General features: G+C 31.3%; 3 protein-coding genes across 6 annotated transcripts; 2 read left to right on the top strand and 1 right to left on the bottom strand.

Annotated features, from left to right (window-relative positions):
- Positions 1-3804: 3804 nt before the first annotated feature.
- Positions 3805-10144, bottom strand: Set (NAP domain-containing protein SET). 2 transcript variants are annotated; one of them, XM_031978861.2, is made up of 5 exons: positions 9771-10144; positions 8204-8393; positions 7762-7967; positions 7220-7484; positions 3805-7110 (listed from the first exon to the last, which is right to left on the bottom strand). In XM_031978861.2, the coding sequence occupies exons 1-5, from the start codon at positions 10026-10028 to the stop codon at positions 7085-7087; spliced, it is 945 nt and encodes a 314-aa protein (XP_031834721.1). In that variant the 5' UTR covers positions 10029-10144; the 3' UTR covers positions 3805-7084. The 2 variants fall into 2 exon arrangements, with proteins under 2 accessions (XP_031834721.1, XP_031834722.1); XM_031978862.2 differs by having other exon boundaries at positions 7762-7958; positions 9771-10143.
- Positions 10145-11241: 1097 nt separating this feature from the next.
- On the top strand, positions 11242-12992 carry sel (canopy family protein seele). Of its 3 annotated transcripts, XM_031978864.2 has the most exons (6): positions 11245-11448; positions 11575-11756; positions 11860-11950; positions 12051-12166; positions 12253-12459; positions 12533-12992. In XM_031978864.2, the coding sequence occupies exons 3-6, from the start codon at positions 11860-11862 to the stop codon at positions 12704-12706; spliced, it is 588 nt and encodes a 195-aa protein (XP_031834724.1). In that variant the 5' UTR covers positions 11245-11448; positions 11575-11756; the 3' UTR covers positions 12707-12992. The 3 variants fall into 3 exon arrangements, with proteins under 3 accessions (XP_031834725.1, XP_031834724.1, XP_031834723.1); XM_031978865.2 differs by having other exon boundaries at positions 11242-11756; positions 12058-12166; XM_031978863.2 differs by having other exon boundaries at positions 11245-11756.
- A 1082-nt stretch (positions 12993-14074) lies between these two features.
- On the top strand, positions 14075-16436 carry Ref1 (RNA and export factor binding protein 1). The gene is made up of 5 exons (XM_031978751.2): positions 14075-14420; positions 14976-15113; positions 15307-15454; positions 15738-15878; positions 15964-16436. The coding sequence occupies exons 1-5, from the start codon at positions 14211-14213 to the stop codon at positions 16074-16076; spliced, it is 750 nt and encodes a 249-aa protein (XP_031834611.1). The 5' UTR covers positions 14075-14210; the 3' UTR covers positions 16077-16436.
- Positions 16437-16617: the final 181 nt, after the last annotated feature.

Below are 16617 nucleotides of genomic sequence, written 5' to 3' on the forward strand. Positions count from 1 at the left end.
TTATTAATCTTAAAACATGAAACATTAGTAAGCTTAAAAATAATTACGACAAAACTGATTTCAAATAAAAATGTTCAATAGCGTAAATAACTAGGTAATAGTGTAACGTAAGAATCATGGTACCAAATAATTAATAATTCTTCCTTTTTATCTTTGCCACAGAAGGAATAAGTGATACATAAAATGTTTTTCGTCAACGTGTTAACGGCTTAGAAGGAACTTCGACATTTTTCGTCGATAATTTCCATTTAGTCCCGGTGGCAAAGGCCGAAGGAAGCCGTGTGCCACGAAAAGCAGCCAATAGACCGACAGTCATCATCAAGTTAACGAGGTTGCGATGACCGTGACACGCGCAACACCGTGGCGATCGTGTAACATCCGAGTCACAATGTCTTGCCTTGTGAAAAAGTCAAATATTTCGCCGGCTGTCTGCACGCTCGCTCCGTTTGAACCTGAAATGTCGTTTTTTTGCGTCCTCCTCGATAGCAACATGTGTCTACTTGTACGGCCTACTTGTATTCCCGGCGAGGACCATGAAGTCCAGGCGGACAAGACGTAACGATGATATAATACGAGGAAGGTAAGGGATTTCTTTCAGTCGTCGTAAACCTCCCGAGTCCGCCGAGCGGCCAGATTCACAATGATTCACTGTGACGATCCGAAGAATGTTTGTAATCGATGTTTTTGCGCGACCGACAGGACTAAACTATCCAACGAGGAAACGGGTGCGAGACCGATCGCAATTTCGCTGTATAATCATTTCTTTATTTAACAGTAGATTTAAGGACATTCATTGGTGTAGGCTTTATTGTATTGTGTCGAGAACAATAAATGTTTATTCATATGAATCTTGGAAATTGGAGCTTCAAAAACAATATAAATTAAAAAAATGAATATTTATCAAGTATTTAACACACGGTTTAAGGATATTCATTGTATACCTTATTGTACTATGTATGGAAAAATAAATATTGATTCCCGTAGAACTTGAAAATTTGGACTTCAAAACACAAAGAATCGGGATATGTATTCATATAATTGTATCAATCGAAATCGGTACAAATCTTTAGCAAATAATATTTATGAAAATACCCATCGAATCAACGAATTCTGTAAATCTAGAGTTTAAAAAATGATTGAAACAAATTTTATATTGTTTCTAATGCATCACCCTATAAATCAGGACAAAGAGATCTTCAATGTTTGTTCTTTAAAATAATTCGTAATATTATTAATCGTAGGATATTTTTTAATTAAATCTGACTTCCAACGAGAGTTCAACTAATTTTTAAAATAAAATATAAAATTGTATTAGGATCAGACCAGACAGGCAACATTAATTGAACTGTACAAAACATGTACAGTGACAGAGGAAATTGCATGCAATAATAATATATTTACAGACGAGAAACGATTCAACTGTCGTTCTAATGGTTTTGATTATTATTATCATCGCGTACAAAAAAATTTATCGAAACTGTGTTGTTAAATGGGTGGGCGTGATGATTTAGGTAGTCATTAGCTGCAATGGATATATTGGCGTCCTATGCGTTGGAAATCGAATGAATAGAATAACTTACCTTAACGTAACAGAAGATACAAATTAAGATAACTTCATTTTTCAACAGGACAATATCGTCGGGTTAAACTGGGTTATTAACATAATAGGAAAAAAAAAGATTTACTTATTACTAAAAAAAAATATATAAAAAGTGATCGTATATCGTGTTACTATGAAAATTTGAAGAGTACTGACCATGTATAAGAATTTAATGCTAACACATATATATTTTATACAATGTATATACATTTTATATACCTTTATATTTTTCATATCAAATTATATATTTTCGTTTAAAATTTTGTTTGAAATATCTTCTTCGAGTAACGACTAATTCGAGATAAATTTATTGTCAGAAATGAAAATTAATCGAACATACTTTTACGATGACAATGGTGTAAAATAATAAATATTAAATACGCGTCCATGCCATCTCGTCACGTTTGTTCAATCGTATCTTAGGATTATTGTGTGTTATCATATTTATTTATCAAAAGATTATAGCACTTTATCGTATCTTAACAACTATAGTGGTGCAAATTATATTGTACATTCGTTTTATTGAAGGATAAATTCACTTCAGATCATTCTTATTTATGTTTAATTGTATACAATTTGTTGTTCAGAATTCATTTTTTTTTTTCTCCTAATTTCGCTTTCGTTGAACACACTAGAAAATATACTCGATCAAACCAAAAATTGTAAATTGAAACATTACAGGAATATATCTCGATACTTATAAAGCTATATTTATAACTGTATACGATACCGATATATGTAAAATGTCTTATAACATCGGGTCTTCGATACGTCGTATAAAAAGAAATAACTTATTAATATTTACCTCAAATCCATAATTTAGTAGAATAATAGAATACTACTCTATATGTACAGATGGTGTGAATAGTATTAAAGTAGAAACTACGGTAAAAAATTTTGTAAACACTAATGGCACAATAAATTACTACGCATCGTAAAATATAGTTCCTAAAACTTTCCTGTCGGTACATCACCTAGAAAACGAGAATCCACTATTCTTATTAAAACTTACGTAAGTCATATCTTTACACTTAAATCCGTTTAAAACACTGCAGATTCGAACAATCGATTTATTACAAACACAAAAGGGTGGGTATGTATCATTGCGATTAAATCAATTAGAAAATCTTCGAGGAGAAATGTTATATGCCAAATCATCGGTTAAATGAAACAGAAAATTATAATTTCGCGTGAAATAAAAAACGTCGATTATCCAAACGGGAAAGTTAATCGCAGAGTTACGAAAGCTATCTAATACGATACTTCAGCTTTCGGCCATCGAACTAGATTTTTCTATCGTTCCCTGAACAAGTAATATTTTCTATACAGCTATTTCATTCACAGAGGTCTACCATAATAAACAAGTGCGTAAAAAAATTAGCTGGTTATCTTTAGGATACAATTAAAATGATTGAAATCATAAAGAAATATGCTAAAAATCAAAATAAATATTTTAATTCTAACAAAAAAAAAAGAGAAAAATGTGAAACGTCATCTATTAAAGGTTTTCAAACGTTCACGTTACTTACTCGATCAACTTTATTTTCCATGTACATTATTCTTTCGTCTGTATACCAGTGTGTAAATAATAGCAGCAGATCAGCGTGGAAAAATATTTTCAATGATATACCACTGTAACGAAAAATGGGGATGCAAATAATGAACACGTGTCAAGACTGCTTATCATTAGTACGCTAAAGGCGATCCTCTCTTGTTCTGTGAAGAATTTATTTGCGAATGTTTCATTAAGTTCGGATAATCGTCGTTTCGTTTCACATCCCTGATTCCCTGTACGTCGATAGAATTTTTATACCAGTAAAAACGTTTTTTTTAACAAATTTCTTACATCTTACAAACACGTATTACAAACAATAAAATCTTATATATTAGCATCTTATATTTACCACTTATTCTCGTTACACTTTTCTGTATATTTTCTTTCTTTCTTTCCTCTTTAATTTTCCTCGTATAATTTTGTTCCTTGGTCACATCGATATCTCCGAATGTTTCGTGGTGTTACCAAGAAATATAATGTAATCTCGAGATGAAATTTCTATTCTGTACATGTACAAAACTGATCAATTTTCTATACGAAACAATCAAAAGCGAGTCGAGGCTTTTAGCAAATACATGATCGATGTATTTTCCAGAAGGGGAAAACCAGGGATGACGATCGGGTTGAATGTTAAAGAGAAAAACGGTGCCACCAGAATGCAATTTTTATCGACAAAACGGAAATCGTTACAATGAATTGTGGGGAAAATCATTCGTACGAGAATAATACGTAAGAATCGACGAAACAATACGTTTAATTTAATAACCATTCATTTACGAGCGATATTATAATGAAACCAAAAGGAAACGTATCCGGGTAAAACGTTGCGACCGATTTTCTTGCAATAGAATGTCTCACAATCGTTCGTCTTATATCGCTAAGCAATTTCAAATATAAAAACTCATTCCTATCTCAAACTGACAACTTTATTTCGTTAATTTGCTGTATGATTGCGTAACACGAATACGTCGATTGATTGGAAAAATGTATACACCCAGTTGTTCTGTGTCGTTACTCTCTGCTCGCCTACTCTCACTCATTCATCCCGGACACAGGTATCCTTTTGTGCGACCATGTGCCAACTCGCAGGACTACATAATACCGCAGACGAGGTACAGAATAAATCTAATATTTCATGAGAATTCGCGACATCTAATTTCACGTACAGGATATATAAAAGATCAATTTACTCAACCCCTGAGAAATTTGAAACTTATGTATACAGCTGCCTTCTGTACGTACTATAAAGAAGTGCAAATTATGAAGCGCAATGCAGTTTGCTCCCTATTTTATAAACACATTACAAGTATGGACGAGCTATTATCATATATTAACACATAATTTTTAATATGTGATGCTTCTTCGATATATAAATTAGATATGGCAATATGGCAACATAAGGACAACATTTAATTCTCCTTTTCTTTTCTTTTCTTAGAAAACGGCCACTTTTCATAATTATCAGCTATTATTTTATAGATTTGAATATTTATTCTTATATTACTTTCTTCGCTTAGCATGTTTTTCTTTGATTCAGTATAAATTGATCAAAATTTTGTGAAGTGTCAATTCAAATTTTACATGAACTTGATTGAACCACCAGAAATTATATTAAGTGAACATCATTGATATAACTACTTATTTCTTGTGTTTTTGTACTGTTCAATTTGAATAATTTGCACACCTCTGAAAATTAAACACTTTATAAGATTTTTATTGCTCTATTTCTGCTTCTTCTGTTGAAATCAACTGTATTAAATCACTGTATATTAAATATAATATGGTAATAACGGTAAATGGTTCGAGTGTCTCTACGAGGGATTAAAATTGACATTGAACGTTAAATATATCCTGCACCTCATCGCGCTAATACATCTCTTACAACCGCGCATCGTATCAATTACGCAGCGACATTCCAGGACAGTAGTTGGTTTTTTTTTAAATTTTAATGACAATACATGTCATAGATGAGTGCACCTTATCGCTTTCTAGGAGGAATCAAATAATTGCTTACATTGCTAACGTTAAATATTCAGTAGAAAAATAGGAATCTTATTCTAGGAGATTTTTATAATATCATAATAATTTCACGTATTAATCGAAAGATCGTTCCTTATGTTGAAACTGTTTTATCCAAGACCTAATAAACTGGTTACGCTTAAAAACATGTGTATCCCTTGGATAGTTTTGAATAATCAAATCAGGTATAAATATTTTATCTACTTTGAGCGGCGTAATTATTTGATTTTTCCTAGATCCCAGAGGGAAACGCTGATTAAGAACCATTCGATAGAACCTTTGCTTGCACCCGAAGTCTAAAATTGATCGCAATGTGTTCTTCGTTGGCACACCGCGGGGAATATAACAGGGGTTACAATTGACTCCTGATTCTAACTTCACCTTTGAATCGCAACAGTAATTTGAAAAGGTGTCTTTAGAATTAGAAGTGCGCGACGAACTATACGTGGGAAAACGTTTGCGATATATCTTCACTTCGCGAGAATGGAAATTTTATTGTGTAAAATCTGGAAGAGTTAGAACGAGTTGATTCCTATTTTGAGCGTGACAAGTCTCAATTGTTTATTAAATTATGATGTTAAGGTAAGTTTATCCTTTACATACAAACTGAAAAGTTTCATAAATAAAAATATAAATAAGTAATAATAATTATTATAATTACTTCTTAATTTTGGGTTCAACATTTCCTCAGGCATGTATGAAACTAATTTTATTCGTCTCCATTTCTTTTTGCATATACTTCAACAGAAGATGCATGAATGCATTATATCGTACAACGTTAATACGCTGATTCATGATATTCAAGAAAACTTTTTTTATGAATAATATATTAATGTAAAAATGTTTGTAAATATATTATAATCGGTAACGTTAAACGCAATATAATATATTGTTTTACAAACATACAAATATTTCTTCATAAAATTAAAGTATTAAGGGAATACAAACATATATGTATAGGAATAATGATGATTTTATCAAACTTTCTACATTTTTAAGTGTAAATTTCTAGACATTAATAAAACGAACCATAACAATATGAATCATGGTAATGTTTTATACATTCTTATACACAAAGTCTAAATACACTATTGCGTTAATAAAATTGTAATTCTCTGCGATATGTTTTCGATCATACTTTAAAGTATAATTACTGAGAACCTATAAAATTGTTTTTTTCTTCTTCTTTTATAATCATGTAGTATTAAATAAATAATAAAAGCATTTTCAGAAATGTAATCTAATAGTAGAGTACAACTTTTTACAATTACCTAATGTTAATGGTCTAAAAGTTATCCCTCGGTAACAACAAAGACGCTACAAATCTCGACATATAATTGTAAACTGTCACTCTCAAAAAGTACTTAAAACACCTCGTTCAGGAAGAAATGTGATGAAATAGATTTTCATGAAGAGACAAAACAAGAAAAAACACCTGTTCATCATCGCGTCATGATTTATAATTTACTTCTTTCTTAATATAGTTATAACACGTTAAAATTAAACAGGTGTTTTTCATCTGTTTGCCTATTATAATAAAGAATGACTAGGCCATATGAATATAACTAAGGATTTCATACTGCATTCTGAAACTGTTGCGGAACAAAGTGAACAGTAAAACCTATCTAGTTTAATTCAGACCCCCTCATTGTCTTAATAACTTTCAGCACAATCGAATAAATATTGAATTTTCATAAAAGCGATATCCTTTCGTGCTAAGAGATATTAGGTTTGCTAAACTCAGTTTCCTACTTTATTTTCCAAAAATTGTCCCAAGGTTTATTCATATGGCTCAATAGTTTCAGTCCTGCAAACTTTTTCTATTTTCGACCAATCTGATGTGTATTTTCAATGATCCTTTCTCAATCTCTATGACTGTAACCAATGTTATGAAAAATCAACTTTGAATTTTATTCGGGTTCATCTCCATCACCATCTGTGAAACAAAAATTAAAATAACAATTTATTAAATATTCCAAAATAATATGTTAATTCTTTTTCAATGCTGCATTAAAATAAATCAGTAAAGATAATAATATTGTTACCTTCACGATCCACTTCATCATCAACTAATAATTCATCTTCCTCGTTTACCCCATCATCTTCATCATTCACAGCCTCTTCTTCTTCTTCATCTTCGTCAACATCATCTTCGACAACAACTATACTGTCATCTCCTTCTTCGCCCTCACCAGCTTCATCACCATCATCTGCCCCACCATCTTCTTCTTCTTCTTCTTCTTCTGTGTCACAATCTTCGCCATCTCCTTCAATACCATTTTCAACATCCATATCTGGGGCTAAGTAATACTAACAAGAAGTATATTAAATATTAATCACCTATATTTGAATATCCTTTAATAACAGTACATTAGGTAATAATAGACTTACTTCTATAATAAAATTCAAAAGTGAGTCTCACTACTTAAAAACTTAAAATACGTAACTAAAATTTGTTTTCATACATGTTTAATAACCGTTGCTTTTATATAATTTAATTAATAAATTTTATTATATGAAACTAACATAAAGTCTTACTGGATTCGTACAATTTTTCATTTATATCTTAAATAACAAAAGATCTTACCTGTAAAGGATTAGGCCACATATCATCCTTAATTAATTCTGCTATTTCATCTGAACTTGGATCTCCATGATCCGTAAACCAGTCAAAAAATGACCTGTGTTTCAACGGCCTTTTGCGACCTTTCAATGGGGCTTTGGTTTTTGCTCTTTTAGTTAAATCTGCACCATCTTTCCAACGTATAGGTGTACTTTGAGAAGCTGGATCTCCTGCAAAAAAAGCAGGAGATACATCAAAACTATGATTGTTCAACATAATTTCAATCTTCATTTGCAAATTGTTTAAAACAATTGTTTAGAACAGTTAATAATGTTCAGTACAGTGAAATAAAATATTAATACATACAAGAAAGTATTTCAAATTATTAAAATTCCATTAATAAATATTATTTGTATTTGTGTAAAAACGTAAAGATATAATATACAAAGCATAGAGATTTTCTCACCAGAAGAACCAAGATGAAATTCTTTAGTTAGAACCTCATTCTCGAAATATGGATTTTCATCGAAGTGGAAATTAATTCTATAACCAGATTTAATATCTTCAAATTCTTCCACTTCCAGCTTATTTAAGAATCGAAGCGCATCTTCTTCATCTTCTTCCAATATTTCTGCTATTTCTTTGTTGTTTACAAACTGTATATGGAATAAGGAAATGTACATTGCACTCTTCAACCATTAACCCTATTTTATTCTTCAGATCCTTTCTAATCTAGTAGTATAACCATTTTTTCAAGAATATTTCTGTATTTAAGAAAATTATAAACAAGTTGTTACTAATATGTGTGTTTCTCTTTCTTGTAAATTATTTCAAATGAGAAGCTGACCTAGAACCATAACAAGGTTAATAAAGAATAATGTTATAATTTGTAATAAATATTTAATATAATAATCATTAGTTTATATTATTAACTTTGTAATTCAAATATTAACTGAATATAATACACATTTATTGTTTTGATATTTATACTAATATAATAGTTTTCTCTTTCATTTGCTCATAAAAAATGATTATCAAATATAAAACATTTGATAAAAGGGTTTACACTATAATAATATTATTAATATATTACTAATAATATTATATAAATTAACATCAACAAATTCTTATTCAAAACTAAATGCATATAATGTACTTCGTATCTTCAAATTCAACTTAAGGTATCTCTATTGTTTAATATATTGTGAACAAAAAAACTATTTCATCCATTCTGTTACAAAAATTCTAGTTCATTAATAATATACATTGTGTGTTTCGATAATAATAAAACTTCAACTGTAGTATTCTATATTATTTTTCATATTCCTTGAAGTAATTTAATTACAAAATTGCATAAAAGCAATATAGTTCCCAACATATAGAATTAAAGACAAAATCACAAAGATGTACAAAGATAAAATAGAAATCAATGGGAAATGAAATGTAATTATAAAAATGAAAATATAAAGGGACTATATATTGTACAAGCATTAACAGAAAAGCATGTGTGTATTGTACAAATAAACAAGATGATAATAACAATGAAGATTACTTATAAGTTAGCTTCATAGTTTGAAGCAATATTATGGACAAATTATGTATTAGAATGTTCTTAAACTAGAAATTAAAAAATTGTAGATGCAGTAGAAAGAAACAAAAGAAAACAGAAACTTACAATTGTAAATGGAAAAAATAATTTTACGAAAAAAAAAAAACAGATTTGTGTTGGTGAACTAAGAGATATAGAAAATTGTGATACTGAATAAACAGGTGATTAAATCAATGAATAGCATGAAATTGATAACAGAATAATAAATCATGTCAGTGTATCAAGAATGTGGAAAAGCAATTTCTATAAAAATATACGTGTATCATATTCCGCGTGACCGCATGTAGTTATACATACTTTCGTACGTATACAAGTAGGCAAGATGGCGACTAGCGCCGGTGGACGCCGGCATTGCTGAGAAACGTCAAAGATACATTACTAATTATTATTAACGAAAATGTATTGTCATTATATGAAAGGATACAGCAGTGACCCAAAAATTGGGTATCCTCTTAATAATGTCATTCCGTTTTTGGAAATAGGGCTTACGCAACTTATTATACTTCTTCTCAACTTCGAGGATTTCATCGCTGGCTTTCTCATTGAGGCCATCGATTTGATTCTGACACCCGTCAATCTCTTCGAGTGTCTTTTGTATTTCAATGTCGTAATCTCGCGACTCAACACCCTCGCCCGAACTTGGGTCCTCCAATTCCTTGGACTTTTTGTTCGGCGAAGCCATCGTTGGACCCGCGCTCTTGTCACCACTCCACTACTTTCTGTTTATTTTCAGTACGCACTCACTCCGCGTTCGTCACGCTCGTGTCACTAATTCGCGGCGGGTAAGCAAGCTAAACTGCAGCCACGAGGTCAATAGCTTATCTAGACGTGCCACTCCATTCTATCTACTGCGCGAAACTTTTCATGTCAGCTATTACAATCTTACACAAACGCAGAACTTTAAAATTTTCTGTCTCAATCAAGTGTTTTTACGGACGTGTGACGTTTGCATTACACTCAAATCTTTTATTTGGAATGTTTTACATTTTTATAAAATATCACAGTAAAAATTAAATTATTTTTAAAAAATGAGAAAAAGTATGTAGATTGGTACCTACATACTTGTTTGGTACTTTATGGCAACAGAATTGATTGAAAACATTCTTTTATATTCTACGTTACCTACACCTATTTTTGTTTACCGGAAAAGATTAATAGAAAATATATTTAAATAATATAAAAATACAATTAATTAAAAGTTGTTTAGAAGATTAAATAAATCGCCGAAAATCTATTGCGTCATATTTTAGTACAAACTACAAATAGGAAAATGCATCGATTATATAGTACTACGTAGTTAAAATTCTGTGAGATTATTTTGTAGCAGCAATGATTTTGCTTACAACGTCCTCTACTTCCGATGAGTTTCAACTTTTCAAAGTCGATGCATCTTCAAGTTCGTGCAATAATTTACAGTTTTCTGTGTTTATAGCATTCTGTGCCTCTGAATGAAGGTTTTAAAGTCTTCGCTAGAATCTGTGGTTTTATTATTATAAATATTATCACTTATTATTTTAATTATTATTGTGATATTTAAATTTAAAAGTAAGTAAACATTTTTGCTGTTTTCTCATTCACTTTTATAATAGTTATTAATTCGTTATTAACGTCCATATGATTATATTTTTCTATTAAAATTTTTTATAATTAATTTATGATATTTTTAATAATTGTCAACATCTGTATTATCGACCATGGAATACATAGACTTAAGATATGTACAAACTGCATACAATGTATTTTTCTGTCTACTGTTCTGAAATACCGACACTGTCAAAAATGCCCTGATGCATTAGCGGACCCTACCTGAATCGAACGGTTAATTACTGAACTATATAGTTTTCCTATTCGCCGTTCTCTAGGCATAGAGGGCAGAACAAAACTTCTGATTTTTTACACAGTCGATAATTTAGAACATGTGGCATGAAGTCCCATAAACTTGTAATGTCTATCCATACAGTTCGTCTGTGGTATTATTCAGCAAAAATTGAATGACTATTAATTGTAGATGTAAAATATTGATTTAAAGAAATTTCATAGATAATTTAATGCAGTTGGAAACAAATTTTAATCAGAATTGATATCACCCTTGAATATCTTTTGTAATATCTTATATACATTTTCTTATTTTAACTAATAATTATTTGTCACATAATCAGATTTAAGTGAAGAAATATCCTAATCACTAAGTCGTATTCTTATATATAAACACGTTTCCTTGTTTTAAGTTGGTATCTGACAGTTACACGTCGTATATAATTTATTTGGGGTCACATCCTTATGACGTTTCAGTGTATGTATGATACGAATCATACACGTGTCCGTCTACTAAAGGTTTAGACGTTTAATTAGAAAAACATTACGTTCTGAGTGAAATAAATATTATTTACTTTATTTTAGTGAATACAATGTAAGTGTCTATTGAAATTCTATATTTTTCATCAGTTTATTTCATATTTTTGTAATACATTGAATTTTCTAATGTAATTGTTTAATATGTACTTTTATTGCAGATGAAATATTTAATTGTACTGTATTCTATTCTGTGTACGTATAGTATTGTTACAAGTGTAGAAATTGATAATAAATATTTAAAATGTTTGGGTGAGTAAAATTATTTTATGTAAATATGAAGTTTTTAATAAATTTATTATGATTCACGTACAAATTATGAATGTAATCAATTAATATTAATAATGTCTAGTTTGTAGATCCACCATAAAAGAAATTGAAGGGGAATTAGCAAAAATTGACCCTTCAAGAGAAATTGAAGTAGGTAGTTACAGATTAGATGCAAAGGGAAATATTATTCATAAAAAGGTATTGGTTAATTTCTATAATTTTTCTGTTTTAAAAATAAAATTCTAAATAAAATTTCCAATGTATTCTGAATATTTTTTTCCAAGGTGCCTCTTGTTCAATCTGAAGTTCACATATCTGATATATTAGACAATATTTGTGAAAAAATGTCAGACTATGTAAGAGCAACGTATAAATCGAATGGTCAACTAACAATTTTGAATCTTATGGGTCCATCTGGTGGTATGAATCCTGAAATGACCAAAGTTGATATTATTCAAGATAATGACTTGAATAAAAGTTTAAAATATTATGTAAGTATTTCTATGCTACAAAAATGTGAATTATTCTTGTAAATGTAACTATCATTGTTCTCTGTATCTTCAGTGTGAGGGTATAGTGGAAGAATTTGAAGATTCCATAATTTCACTATTTATTCGCAAAGAAGAGAATATCAAGTATCAGATGTGTACGAACACTGCCAAGCTTTGTAGTTCTACAGATTTTGCCCATGAAGATACTGAGCAAAATGACACAGATGAAGAACATGAAGAATTATAATGTACAAAAATAATAAATATAAGTACAGTGGAAGTCCCACATTAGCCAAGCTGACTTTTGGTTCAAAAGTGAAGAGGAGCAAGAGGACTCTTCCACTCAAAACGCTCGGCTTTCGATGCATGGTCATTAGTGGCGCACGTACTTGTACTAATATATTTTTTACATTTGAAAAGTGATACATTTAAATATTACTTAACTATTGTCGTTTATTTGAAGGAATTATAAAGTACAAAAGCATAAAATGCGAAGTACGTAACAAAAAAATAAATACATGTTTAATACATAATGTTAATTATATATTAAGTTTAACATTTATTTGTATACACAAAATTATACGCATACGAAGTTCAGATGTAAGCACGTGACAGCATACCTGTATACCAACATTCAGATTTTAAAAAGGAACGGTTAAATTTAACTATTTCAATGATAGATTAACAGAGAGCGCTGATAGAGATTGTGAATTTCAAATAATAGAACGTTATTATACAAAACCGGGAAAATCAATAGAAAAGTAAAAAGTATTTCATATTGAAAAATTTTATTAAAATACACCGATACTTAAAAATAAAATAATTCCGCTACAAGTAACTTTATATCTGTAACGCTATCGCGTGAATTGGATAAGCACGGTACGACGGTAACGCCGGGCGAAGATAGCTACAGCTGCGTTTCGTGGTCGAAGCTCATAAATTGGGAGGGAAATACGAACGGTTTAGCGAGAATATTATAGACACAGTATATTATTGTAAAACACTCAACGCGGACGGCCGAGCTGAGAGGAAGTTGGACACCAGAGAATTATTATTTTCAGCTAGAATCATCTTTGGTTCTTACTTCGGCGAATTCGATACATTATTATCTGTCGACGCGTTCGCTTTTACGAGAACATTGTGTGTTTCTCCGGGTCCCGCGCTTTCTCTCAGCATATGCGCATGGAACCGTTTCCGCGCATTAACCAGATCTCCTCTGCCATTGGGCCAAGGAGACTCGGAAGGAGAAAACAGGACCAAGGAAGAGGGGATGCGAGCCGACAACGAACGAGATTTACAACGCAGAAATCAGAACGATTTCAAACCTCGAATGTTTAAGTACTTATAAACTCAGAAATAAAACAGAAGTCAAAATTTCCACAACCAAAAGTATAAGGTTTATTTCACGCGCCACGAGCAGAGTACCTTAGTACTCCACGGGCATCTTACTCACGTAAAGTTCCCTAAATTTTACCTAACCGCGAACGGCGTAACGCAACATATCAATTACATAAAATTCACGAGGAGCGGTATGATTTGTAGCCACCTGGTGGCAACTTTGAAAGGCGTTATCATACACGGTTCGCGTACCGTTTGCACCTCTAAGAAATTCGTTTATGACCAACGGTCTTTATACCCAGGTTTCTGTGCGCGCTTGTTTCGTCTTCGTTCGCCGCCATCATTACGAAGACGAAAGAGGTTGGTTTTGCTGATTTTTGCGTGGTAGTGCAGTTTTACTAAATCCAGCACAAATGAAGATGGTGGATAAGATAGAAATGAGCCTGGATGACATTATTAAGCAAAATAAAGGGACCAGACCGCGCGGAGGTGGTGGCAGACGCGGTAGAGGTGCCGGTAACTCACCTCGTAGAGGAGCACGCAGAACTCAAAGAGTTGGTGGTGGCGTCATGCGGGGACGCAGTCGTGGTGGCATTACACGAAATTCTTTACCATATACAAGGGTAAGAAATCGAGTCCTTTTATCCTGTTGACCAATCTTTTTCTGTTTGTTATCGCATACTCTGTGTCACGTGTACCATTTTATCAGTACCTATCATATTACTTCCGCCTTAAATGCTCGCGTATGAAATACTTCAATCTTGGATGGAATAATGGTCATATTTCAAAGCAGTATAGGTGTGGAATACAAATACCGTTCGTCTGTTTTTTGTACGGTTACAAGTAGAAATGCTTTATTTGTTTTCAAACGTCTCGTGGAATTCCTATAATCCGCGTCTTTAACATTAACATTAAATGTTTGGTGTTAAGGATAATTTTGTGTTTTTTTATACGTTTGATCCATGGACTAACGTTTTGTATTTACAGTATAGTAATTTCTGGAACTTGTTGAGTACATAAAAAATGTTATTAGTTAATTTCATGAAGACTATAATTTTTAAATAATTTAAATTGTGATTTTTATTTCATGGAAATGCATATATGATTAACATTTAATTGTAATGTGTTATTCTATTTTTGAAATCATACGTTATTACGAATGTAACTTTCATTTATAGGGTGATGTAAACAGTGCTTGGAAGCATGATATGTTTGATGGAGTAAAAAAGGTTGGCCGAAGTGCTATAGGTAGCGCAGGAACAACTAAACTTCTCGTATCCAATTTGGACTTTGGTGTATCAGATTCAGATATTCAGGTACTGTTATTGTATAATTTTAAATAAATAATTTTCAAATAAATAATAAGTAGAAATATAACATTGAAAACATTTTACTTTACTAAACTAATGCAGTATTATTTGTGTAGTCTTATTAACATATTAGTAATTAAAGGTTCTATTGATATATTGTAAATTTATAATAATTGTCTGTATGCATATGTGGTTTTAGGAATTATTTAGTGAATTCGGTCCCCTGAAGTCAGCAGCAGTACATTATGATAGATCAGGCCGATCTTTAGGCTCTGCAGATGTTATATTTGAAAGAAGAGCAGATGCTATTAAAGCGATGAAACAGTATAACGGCGTTCCACTAGATGGTGTGTAGTTGAATTTATGTTTGTATTACAATTTTCTTTTTGGATGTCTCTTTTTAATTGTAAAATTCCGCCTACATTTAGGGTTTCAGTATCACTAATTAATATGGTCTCCAGTTTATACCTAGCAACATACAGTTTGAGCATTTTCTCTTTTATTCATCCATAAATACTCGAACATGGGATGTCGTTAAAGCAAAAAAACAAATTTCAAAGAAGTTCTAGCGAATTATGATTTGCACAGTTATTCACATCTGTTATTGCAATCTGTGATATACATCGGCAGGTCGTGAAATGAACATACAAGTAGCTACCTCTGAAATACCCGTCACGTCTATCCGTGGAGGCCCGAGACTTACCGGCAGTAATTACACACAGAGACCTCAGCCCCGCTTTAGGGGTAATCGTGGAACAGGATCCATCAGAGGTATGTAATTTCATTGTCGTGAAATTAATGAAAAGGTAATTCAAAAATCAAATTGTTTAACGGAGTGAAATTTTTATATTTAAAGGACGTGGAACTGGTCGACGCGGTGGTAGAGGAGGCAGTCGACAACCAACGAAAACTCCCACAGCTGAAGAACTAGATGCTGAATTGGAAGCTTATGTAAAAGAAGTAAAGTAACAACGTCACAAACCTTCACAATCTTAAGATTTTGTTCTGATCTGACTTAACACGGTACAATGTGTTTCCCTAATTTTCATGAGAATATATAAAATAAGTATAACTGTATCATTAGCAAAATGTTATAACAGATTTCTTTTAAACGAGTCTTTTTTTTATTTATGACGTTTTCTCTGGAAATTGGCATACAAATTTTACAGACTTAAGAAAGATGATTTATAGGAGTTCATAGTTTTTTTTATGATACCGTAACAGACAAAAAAAGAAATAAAGTTATGATGTAAAGACTGTATGGATTTGTATGTACTATCGTGCGTGTGTGGTTATCAGATGAAAATACAGTAAAGTTCATCTTTAAAAGTTGTTGTTTATCAAAGTACAGAACGTGCTTCTAGCCCTCAATCTAATTAATTTTTTGATTCATAGAATAACGAAAGGTTTTAGAGATCCATTTTTGAACTTAGTTTACACCTTGTAGAGTATCCTATTATATATTATATGTCAATTACTATATTAATTGCATCATTGTACATTATGTTTA

This window comes from Nomia melanderi, chromosome 6 (assembly GCF_051020985.1).
Source record: "Nomia melanderi isolate GNS246 chromosome 6, iyNomMela1, whole genome shotgun sequence".
Classification (NCBI taxonomy): Eukaryota; Metazoa; Arthropoda; class Insecta; order Hymenoptera; family Halictidae; genus Nomia; species Nomia melanderi.

Coding starts and splice junctions, on each gene's coding strand:
- Set (XM_031978861.2), bottom strand. CDS start 10,028: ATGGCTTCGCCGAACAAAAAGTCCAAGGAATTGGAGGACCCAAGTTCG. Junction 8,394..9,770: donor CCAATTTTTGGGTCACTGCT/GTATCCTTTCAT, acceptor TTCCATATACAG/TTTGTAAACAACAAAGAAAT. Junction 7,485..7,761: donor TGTGGCCTAATCCTTTACAG/GTAAGATCTTTT, acceptor ACTTCTTGTTAG/TATTACTTAGCCCCAGATAT.
- sel (XM_031978863.2), top strand. CDS start 11,860: ATGAAATATTTAATTGTACTGTATTCTATTCTGTGTACGTATAGTATT. Junction 11,951..12,050: donor TAAATATTTAAAATGTTTGG/GTGAGTAAAATT, acceptor AATAATGTCTAG/TTTGTAGATCCACCATAAAA. Junction 12,167..12,252: donor GAAATATTATTCATAAAAAG/GTATTGGTTAAT, acceptor TTTTTTTCCAAG/GTGCCTCTTGTTCAATCTGA.
- Ref1 (XM_031978751.2), top strand. CDS start 14,211: ATGAAGATGGTGGATAAGATAGAAATGAGCCTGGATGACATTATTAAG. Junction 14,421..14,975: donor ATTCTTTACCATATACAAGG/GTAAGAAATCGA, acceptor TTTCATTTATAG/GGTGATGTAAACAGTGCTTG. Junction 15,455..15,737: donor TAACGGCGTTCCACTAGATG/GTGTGTAGTTGA, acceptor ATACATCGGCAG/GTCGTGAAATGAACATACAA.